This window comes from Ochotona princeps, chromosome 33 (assembly GCF_030435755.1).
Source record: "Ochotona princeps isolate mOchPri1 chromosome 33, mOchPri1.hap1, whole genome shotgun sequence".
NCBI lineage: Eukaryota > Metazoa > Chordata > Mammalia > Lagomorpha > Ochotonidae > Ochotona > Ochotona princeps.
The window spans coordinates 1207914-1217987 of NC_080864.1; the positions used below are offsets into that span (position 1 = coordinate 1207914).

At 61.0% G+C, this 10074-nt stretch overlaps 1 protein-coding gene across 3 annotated transcripts in view; it reads right to left on the bottom strand.

Annotated features, from left to right (window-relative positions):
* The window catches only part of CRTC1 (CREB regulated transcription coactivator 1), a 37606-nt gene extending 32336 nt beyond the window's left edge, over positions 1-5270 (bottom strand). For all 3 annotated transcript variants that reach the window (XM_058658066.1, XM_004595538.2, XM_004595537.2), the window contains exon 1: positions 5115-5270. In XM_058658066.1, the coding sequence (XP_058514049.1) occupies positions 5115-5240 (126 nt within the window). In that variant the 5' untranslated portion in view covers positions 5241-5270. The remainder of the gene's footprint in view (positions 1-5114) is intronic.
* Between the last annotated feature and the right edge of the window lie 4804 nt (positions 5271-10074).

Below are 10074 nucleotides of genomic sequence, written 5' to 3' on the forward strand. Positions count from 1 at the left end.
GACACCAGACACGGGCCCTGCGCAAGGGAAAAGGGTACAGTCACGGCATTGGCAAAGCTGTTCTGGGCAAGGGGCAGGTGGGAGCCAAGGGGGTCAAGGGGAGGTAGATCCCCACCAAGGGTTGAAGCGGCTCCAAGCAGCCATGCTGGGCACCTCAAGGCCCCTGCCGGCTGGTCCAGGTTGCAGAAGCAGCCGGCACACAGGCTGTCGGTGCCAAAGCCACACAGAGGGCCAGGACTGGGGGCGGGCTCAGCGCCCAGTGCCCAGCTCACCAGAGCTGTCCTTGTGCCCCGCCTGCAGCCCCCAGGGCACCCCCTTCCACCTGCCTCTGCCTGGGATGGGGCCCCTGTGGGCTGCCTGACTTGGAAACTTTTTCCAGCGCAGGTGGAACCAGCCCCACACACTGCAGCCTCCCCACCACGGAATCCAGAGTCCCAGGCCAGTCGGTGACCCTGCTGTCCACTTCCTCCCTGCTGTCCCACCTGGATGGCCATTCAGCCCACGCACAAAGTCACCAGAGAATGCAGTCACCCCCACCACTCAGTGCCCCCCAAGCAACATAGAGGGGGGTCACTCAGCCAGGGGACAGCTCTGGGCACCCGCTGCTGGCCTGGGGAGTGTCCCAGAGCCCTGCATGGCCCTGTGATGACGAGGGTGGCACAGCCAGTGCCAAGCGAGAGGAGCCAGAGATGAGAGGTCGAGGAGGCATCCAGAACGGAGCCCACAGCTGCCGGGGGCCACTGCTGGGGGTGGCGACGGGGGGCAGGGACGCAGGGGGCCTTGTCTAGAGGGGCTGCAGACGTCCTGCGGTGGACAGCAAGGAGCCAGCGGCACAGGTGCAGCCCTGCCTCCCCTTCCCGCCCCGCTGGAAGACAACAGGGCCCAGGACACCGGCAGTGCCACCCCCAGGGGCTCCTCAGTGCCGGGCAGAGAGGGGCACCGCGGTCCCCCAATCTGCTCCTCTGAGCAGGTGGGCGGGGCCGCCGGGTACACGCAGCCCAGCGAGCCTCCAACCGGACCAGCAGCTGACACCCTCTTCCTCCACATCTAACCTCAACTCTCACTGCACCCCAGCGCGCCCTCCTCCCGGCCGCTCCTCCTACACGCGCCAAGTTCCCTCCTCTACACCTGCCCAGCCCAGCTCCAAAGCCCTGCTCCCCAACTCTCACAGCAGGCAAGGGGGGTCCCCAGTCCCTGCCTGTGCCTGAGCTTAAGCCCCAGGACTCAGCTTTTCTTCCCTCCCCGCCAACCTCCGAGAGCTCCCACTTTGTTCGCTTACAGGCCACCCCTGCCCCCTCATGCCTCCTAAATCCATCCTGGTTCCCCCAGTACACAGCCCTGGGTCCTCAGTCACACCTGACAGGGTCCCCGTGTGACACGCTAGGCGACAAACACGACCCACTGGGCAGTATGAACAAGCTGCCCCCCCACCCCGCCCCGACTTTACAGATCCACACCCAGGGAGGTTCAGAAACACTCGTCCCGAGTCACACAGCATGGACCATCACGACTCTCCCACACCCACTCAGGTGTGGAATCTCCACAGGTCACGCCCGGCCCCTCCCAACACCGTGGCCCGTCCCTGAAGGGGATGTGCCAGAGCAATGGGGACACACACACACAAGCCAAGCAGGCAGTTGCTATTCCCTGGCATTTCTGGGAGAGCCCTGGGCCACACTGGGTCAGCTCTCACCTATGGGCAGGTGTATGCAAACTTCCAGTACCTAGTACTGGCCTGGTGCGAGGGCAGGGGCTAAGCAGTGAGCTATAGTGACAGAGAGAGAGAGAGAGAGAGAGAGAGAGAGAGGACAGGAAGGGAGCAGGCCCAGTGCGACCCACGCCTACCAGCGAAGACAGGACACTGCTCACGGGCAAGGTGCCCACTGCGGCCCTCCCCCATACTGCCCCTTGCCCCTGAGGCTTTCGGGACAGCCAGGGCTGGGAGAGGTGGTGGGCAGGGAACTTAGCGGTCCAGGCCTCTTGGCCAATGCACATGGTCAGGCCAGTGCCCCTGACCGGCTCTCAGAAGATGCCAGCCAACAGCCGCAGCCAGGCCGCCACTGGGGCTGGCCACATCTCACGGGGGAGAGTGCACGGGTTCAGACCCCAGGTGCAGCCCCAGTGGAGCAGGGGCGGGCAGCAGGTGGCTCCAGGGTTTGGGTCACCTGTCCACCCACCCGTGTAGGAGACCCGAGCCAGGTTCCCAGCTTCCGGCTCCCGGCTTCAGCAAGGCTCAGCCCAGACAGGTCCAGGTACTTAGGAAGGCGAGCAGCAAGTACATGGGTACACTCTGCCTCCCGCTCAAAAATGCAAGTGGCATCTCTCAGAGGATGCTGGCAGTACCATCTTGTCAGGGCAGCGTGGCTGAAGGTCCAGGGCTGAGGGGTGGGCACAGCCGCTGCCCAGCTGACAAGACAGCATCTGTCCAGCGCGGCCCGTGCACCCTAAAAGCCTTCTCTAAGCGCCCGTGCTGTGGCTCACAAGGAAAATTCTCCAACTGTGTGTCGGCAGCCCACTGGAGCACCGGTTCTAATCCCGGCTGCTCTACTTCCCACCCAGCTCTCTGCTTGTGGCCTGGGAAAGCAGTGGATGACGGCCCAAAGCCTTGGGACCCTGCACCCGAGCGTGGGAGACCTGGAAGAGGCTCCTGGCTCCTGGCTTCAGATCAGCTCAGCTCAGCTCTAGATATTGTGGCCACTTGGGGGAGTGAACCAGCAGATGGAAGATCTTTCTGTCTGTCTCTCCTCACTTCGGTATATCTGACTTTCCAAGAAAAATAAAATACATCTTTTATACATATATATACATATTTTTCCCCCAGAATCCATTAGGTAATTCAGACATGACAAAGCCATCCAATGAACTGTCACCCGGTCAGAAAAAGAGAAGAGGCACCAATACCTCCCACACCAGGGCCGGCTGGACGGACGGAGAAAGCCGGACATTGACCGTCAGAGACCAGACAGGACACGCCACCTGGTGTGTGAGTCCCAACAGCAAGTGCCCAGGGCAGGCACATCTACGGGCACAGGAAGTGCAGGTGTGGCTGCCAGGGCTGGGGCAGGGGTTAAGGGAGTGAGTGTCTCAGTGGAACAGGGTCTCCTCCTAGGGACACGGGGATGTTCCGGAATGTTCTGGAAGAACAAGGCAGCAAGAAAAGTCTGCACAGTAGCATAGCGGGTGAAGCTGCCTCCTGCGGGCACCAGCACCCATACAGACGCTGGTTCAAATCCTGGGTGCTCCACTTCCCATCCAGCACCTGTCTACGGCCTGGGAAAGCAGTGGAGGAGCGTGAAAAACCTCGGGACCTGCAGGGCCGACCCTGGAGAAGCTCCTGGCTCCTGGCTGTTCCAGCCATTTGGGGAGCAAACACCAAATGAAGACCTCTCTGGAACTCCGTCTTCCAGTAAAGAAATCCTTTTCAAGAAGTCAGGGAACTGCACGCTTGCTTTAAGTGGGCAGGTGGACGGCATCTTAATAAATTTGCTATTTGATGGTTCTAAGTATTTATTATTATTTTTTTATTTGCAAGGCACAGCGATAAGCAGAAGGCACGTGACCACATGCTAGTTCATTTCCCACGTGCCCGGCGACAGCTGGGGCTGGGCCGGGCTGGAGTCGGGAGCCTGGCGCACCATCTGGGGTAGCCCACAGGAACGGCAGCTACTCCCTCACACCGCAGGAATCCGGAGCAGAAGCAGAGAGCAGAGACCCCACTTCCAGGAAGGGGAGGCTGTGATACGGGCAGGGTATCCCCAAAAAGTAACAGACACGCAAAGTCCCACCACAAGTCACTCAGACACACACGCCTACCCCCGACAGCTGCCCCAGGACAGTCGCCAGCCCGGGGCAACCCCTCTGTCCCTCGTCCGACTGCACCCAGTTAACATCAACTGCGTGCCAGCACCCTGCAGTAATGTCCTGGCTCACTCACTCACTCATTCCACAGTCTCCCAAAAGACAGGGAGCTTTTCCGCCTTAAGGTCAATCAAACAAACAATTCCATCACCCCCTCCCCAAGTTCCACCCGACACGTCGCAACGGCCGGGTTGGTTGGAAGGGCGCTTTGCTCAGGTCCAGACGTGTGTGGGGGCGTCTGCAGCACCCACCCACAGCCTCCGCGACCCAGGCCCCTGGGCTCCCCTAGCGCACGCACCCAGAAGGCCTCCAAGACCCTGGGGTGTCACAGGGCCAGACGAGGAAAACAAGAAACCAAGTCCCACCTCCCCAGGCCCAAGCAAGTCCCCACCTGGGGCAGGTGGGCACACAGCGGCTTGTAGAAGTGGGGTTTGCAACACACCTGTCTGGAGTGTCCCCCGCCCAATAAAACCCCTCAATAATGCCTGAGGTTCACCCAGCACGCCCAGATCCAGAGCCAGCGTGGGCTGTTGTCCCCCCACGGTCCCCGCTGGGACACATCGGCCCCCACTCTGCTGGGACAAGGTCCCCACAGGAACACCTGTTCCCGCCCCCACCGCACCCCCACACACACATACAAACACCGCAGCAGTGAGGACGCCCCAACTCCCCAGCCCCGCGGCGTGCAAGCCAACAGGCAGCTCTGCGTCCTCGCCACGCCGCCGCCATGGAGAGCCACCTGTCCCCCACCGCACCCCTACCCCGAGCACCCCCACGCCCCCGGCTCAGGTAACCAGGCGCCGAGGAGGACGAGGAGGAGGAGGACGAGGAGGAGGAGGGCCAGGGGGAGCAGGAAGCCCCCCGTTTGCTCTCTACACCCCACACCCCTTGCACCCACCCCCGTCCCCTTCTGAGCTCCATAAACAAGGATGGAGAAGGAGCCAGCTGTCATCTCCAGCCGGAACACCCCTCAGGGTCCCGGGAAGGGGTGTCCGGGGGCACCTGTCCTGCACCCCCACACCCCGCACCCCCGCACCCCTGCACCCCGGCCAGCCCCGCCCCCGCCGCGCGCGCCCCCGCCGCGTGAGCGCGCGCCGGCCCCGCGCCCCCTGCTCCTCTCCTCCTGGCTCTCTCCCCCTGTTTCCCCTCATCCCCCAGGATGAGGGGGTGTCCGGCAGCAGCAGCCGCCCCCCTGCCCGAGGAGTACCCCCTCGTCACCCCCGTCCTCGTCACCCCCGTCCTCGTCACCCCCTTACCCGCGCGGCCCGCGTCAGGCTCAGGTCCTTCATGACCTCCTCGAAAGCCGCCGTCTCCTCCGCCTGCTTCTGGTTATGCAGGGCGATCTTCTCGCTGAATTTCCGCGGATTGTTCGAAGTCGCCATCTTCTCCTCACCGCCGCCTCCTCCTCCTCCTCCTCCTCCTCCTCCTCCGCCTCCTCGCCCCCCCACACCCGCCGGCGCCACCGCGCACGCGCCGCCAGGGCCCCGCGGGGAGCGCGCAGGGCGCAGGCGCGGCTGCGGGCAGGGCGCAGGGCGCAGGCGCGGCCGGCCGCGGCGGGGAGGGGGCGAGCAGGACGCGCCGCGCAGGCGCAGTGTGCCCCGCTGCTGGACCCCCCCCCCCCACACACACACCCCTGGGTGGCTGGGTGGGACCCTTGCACGCATGCATTGCACGCACCTGCTTGTGTGCAAAGAAGGCGAATGGGGCACGCACGCTGTGCGGTGCACGGCCAGGGCAGGAGGAGGGGACAGCGCAGGGAAGACGCAGGCAACTCACCCAGGACCCTGCACGGTCCACACCAGGATGTACGGGAGGTGGACCACGGTCCGGGTGCAGCAGCCACTCGGGACTCACCCCGTCAGGATCCCTGGTTTGAGTCCCTTCGCCATGTGCGTGATGGCCTCAAGGTATTGAAGAGCCGCTGCCGCCTTGCCAAGGAGGTCAGCATGGACAGTTCCTGTCTCCTGGCTTTGCCTGGCCCTGTTTGGGCTGTCTCGGGCGTTAGGGGAGGGACCTGGGGGCTGGCGGGCTGAGGACCCTGCTCCCCATACAGAAGCCTGAAGAATAGAAATACCATGGGGCGTGTGTGTGTGTGTGTGTGTTCCTGCACCCGGACCTTGTCCAAGGCTGCAGCTTTGCCCAGGGGCGTGCTAATGTCCAGAAATCGCACCTTGGTGGGCAGTGACAGAGATGGAGAAAAATTCTCCCACCAATATGAAAGGTCCCAGGAGCTGGTATTGTGACTGAGCAGGCTAAGCCACTCCCTACAGCACTGGCATCTCACAGGGATGCCAGTTCGAGTCCCGGCTGCTCCATTTCCCATCCAGCTCCCTGCCTGTGGCCTGGGAAAGCAGTGGAGGACGGCCCAAAGCCTTGGGACCCTGCACCCGTGTGGGAGACCCAGAAGAGGCTCCTGGCTCCTGGCTTTGGATTGGCTCAACTCGGGCCACTGCTGCCACTTGGAGTGTGAGCCAGCGGATGGAAGATCTTTCTCTGTCTTTGTTTTTTTCTGTAAAACCTGCTTTTCCAATACAAATAATATATGTATATATATGTAATCCAGCCCCCACGATTTCAGCCCTCACGGTTGCCCAGCCGTCGGAGGGCATCCCTGGCCTGCCCGCTCTCACGGGCGCGGGACTGGCCTGACCCAGGCCCTTGAGCATGTTCAACAGACAAGGGTTCGAGAGCACTTAAGTAGCGCCCGCCTCGCTCACACAGTGCCCAGGCGGAGCGCGCTTTCGTCGGGTGCAGTCCCAGCCAGGCTTTCTTGTTCTTCCTTATATGGGATCCTTGACCGATTCGGGGGTGGCTTCATCCTGTGGAGGGGAACTGGGGCTGCGGGCAATGAGAAAGAGAAGAAAAATCCATTGGTGCCTATCCATTTCACTTCCAAACCAGGCCCTGGTTTAGAGGGGCTTGGAGTTGGGGGGTTTGTGTGTGTGTTTCCTTCTAAAACTTTAACTCTTTGAAAAGCAAAGAGATGGAGAGAGATCTTCCCTCTGCTGGGTCACTCCCTAAACATCTCCCAACAACCACAACTGGGTCAGGGGGAAGCCAGGAGCCAGGAGCCTCTTCCGGCTCTCCCACATGGGTGCAGGATCCCAAGGCTTTCCCAGGCCACAAGCAGGAATGGGAAGTGGAGCAGCTGGGATACGAATTGGTGCCTCTATGAGATGCTGGTGCCGCAGACAACAGCTTCACTTGCTGTGCCACAGGGTTTTTTGGTTTGTTTTAAAAACTAAGCAAGAGGGCCCGGCGGCGTGGCCTAGTGGCTAAAGTCCTTGCCTTGAACGCGCCGGGATCCCATATGGGCGCCGGTTCTAATCCCGGCAGCTCCACTTCCCATCCAGCTCCCTGCTTGTGGCTTGGGAAAGCAGTGGAGGACGGCCCAATGCATTGGGACCCTGCACCCGCATGGGAGACCTGGAAGAGGTTCCTGGTCCCGGCATCGGATTGGCGCGTACCAGCCCGTTGCGGCTCACTTGGGGAGTGAAACATCGGATGGAAGATCTTCCTCTCTGTCTCTCCTCCTCTCTGTATATCCGGCTTTCCAATAATAATAAAATCTTAAAAAAAAAAAAAAAAACTAAGCAAGAGGTCCTGGCACAGTAACCTAGTGGCTAAAGTCCTTGCCTTGCATGCACCAGGATCCCATATGGGTGCCAGTTCGTGTCCCAGCTGCTCCACTTCCCAGCCAGCTACTTGGGAAAGCAGTGGAGGACGACCCAAAGCCTTGGGACCCTGCACCTGCGTGGGGGACCTGGGAGAGGCTCCTGGCTCCTGGCTTTGGATCAGCTCAGCTCTGGCTCTTGTGGCCACTAGGGGAATGAATCGTTGGTCAGATCTCTCTCTCTCTCTGTCTCTCCTCCTCTCTGTATATCTGACTTTCCAATAAAAAAAATAAATAAATCCTTAAAAAAAACCAACACCTTAGTTGCTTAGTTGCAAGGGCTGAATTTGTTTGCAAAGCAAGAGGCGAGGACCCGCTGGGAGCGGATATGGGTTCCCCTGATTTTCTCCTGTAGGTTGGAGGTGTGAGGCTAGAAGGTGACGGAGGCTACATCTGGGCTTATAGGGGGCTCGGGTGGGCCACAGCCTAGCTCCTGGACCTGAGGGAGCGCCCGCACCGTAGGATGCCCGCAGCCCTGCCAGCCCTGGACCCGGTTACGCGCACCAGGCACCGGGGAAGATACTACACACACTGACCTCTAGGGGGCAGTGGCTGCACAAGAGGAAGAGCCGATGTGACCAGCTCACCCCACACCCCAATGGGGTCCCCAAGCCCATGGTGGCCCATGCAACTAACAGGGGACCCTTCCCTGTCTCCCCAACCTTGCCCGGGGCTCGGCTGTGTGAGCATCCTGGTCAACGCTGTATGGACAAAACCAGCTATCTCCAATGCCCAGTAGTGTGTATGCTGAGCGGCAACCTGCAGCGTTACGGACACCGGTTCTAGTCCCGGCTGCTCCACTTCCCATCCAGCTCCCTGCCTGTGGCCTGGGAAAGCAGTGGAGGACGGCCCAAAGCCTTGGGACCCTGCACCTGAAGGAAGCTCCTGGCTCCTGGCTTTGGATCGACTCAGCTCCAGCGGTTTTGGCTACTTGAGTAGTGAACCAACAGACGGAAGATCTTTGTCTCCTCTCTGTGAAATCTACCTTTCCAATGGAAATAAATATTTAAGAAAGAAAGGGGGGGGCTTGGCGGCGTGGCCTAGTGGCTAAGGTCCTCGCCTTTATCCCATATGGCTGCTGGTTCTAATCCCGGCAGCTCCACTTCCTCTCTATCTCTCCTCCTTTCAGTATATCTGACTTTGTAATAAAAATAAAATAAATCTTAAAAAAAAAAAAAAAAAAAAAAGAAAGAAAGGGGGTAGGCATGGGACGACCCAGGAGCCCACAGGGGGATGTGTACTCAGCAGTGGTGGTTGCGGAGGCAACCCTGCCCAAGCACCCCGTTTTCCAGCAGGAGAACCCAACTTCCCCCAAGATGGGGGACAGATTCCTGTCACCTTTATAAATGTGGGCACGCCCAAGCACAGGGTGCCAAGCTGGACCCCGAGGGCAACCATCCTGCAAGCTGCTCTCTGCAGCCACAAGATGGCTGCAGAAGCTCCCGGCATCTAGTCCTCGCAGGAAGGGAATGAAGGGCGTGGCTGGGGGGGGGGGAGACTCCCAGGAGGAGGCCACTCCCTTGTCCAGTAATGCCCGACCCCCTGGAAACACACGCTGGCCCAAGCTGGGCAGCCTGCCCAGATTGCAAATCACCCCCGGCCAAAGGCACTGCCAAGAATGGCTCGGCTGGATGTTAACTCAAACCCCTGATGCTGGGTACGCCGCTCTGGCACCAAGTCAGGGTTCTGCCAGGCGGAGAGCAGCAGAGGGCGGCCAGGGTGACCCAAGGGAGCCCCACTGTGGGTGGATGTGCACCGCGAAATCAGCCAGGTGTCTGTCCTTTCCCTATGCCCCAGCTCCATAAAAGTGGGGTGCAGAGGAGGCTGCGGCACGCTGAGGCCCGTGAGAACACCCGGGCTGCGAGCCGGAGCCAGGGGCAGGTTTCCAAATTGGCCAGGTCCGGGGGCCGGATTCCCACCTCATGTGGGTCCCCGGGGGCTTCCCCACCCCCGCGGCTCCGGCCCCCCGCTGGCTGCGAGGCCCCCAACAAGTCACACTTGGCTTCGGCGCGCGTCCCAGAAGCAGGCGTTTTCCCACAACCGGAGTCCAGGTGCGGAGGGAGGGGAGGCAGGCAGGCAGGCAGGCTCCTGCAGGGCGGCGGCGTGGCCCGTGTCCAGCCCCGGGACCAGGACGCAGCAGCGTCTGGCGGCAGAGGCGAGGTGTAGGGGCCGGCTGGGCGAGGCTTTGGGGTTGTTGGTGGAGTGGGGTTCGCCGTCCAACCGTGCCGAAATGCATGAGTGTGCGTGCGTGCAGGTGCGTGCGGGAGCCCTGTGCGGGGTGGCGCAGGCATGGCTCCCCCTCCACCCCCACCCCGCCTCCCTCGGAGAGACGCGAACGTTCACAAAGTGAAGAAACTAGCCAGTTAATGCTAAATTAAAAACAGCTTTTTCGTGTTTAAAGTTTACAATACGAAAAATAATTTTCCTTTCTTCCCCGGGGCGGGGGAGTGTGTGTGTGTGTGTGTGTGTGTGTGTGTAGGGGATTAAGCAGGAGGCTGAGGGAGGGGTGCGCGCACCAGGCACAGGAGAACATTCCAGGAACC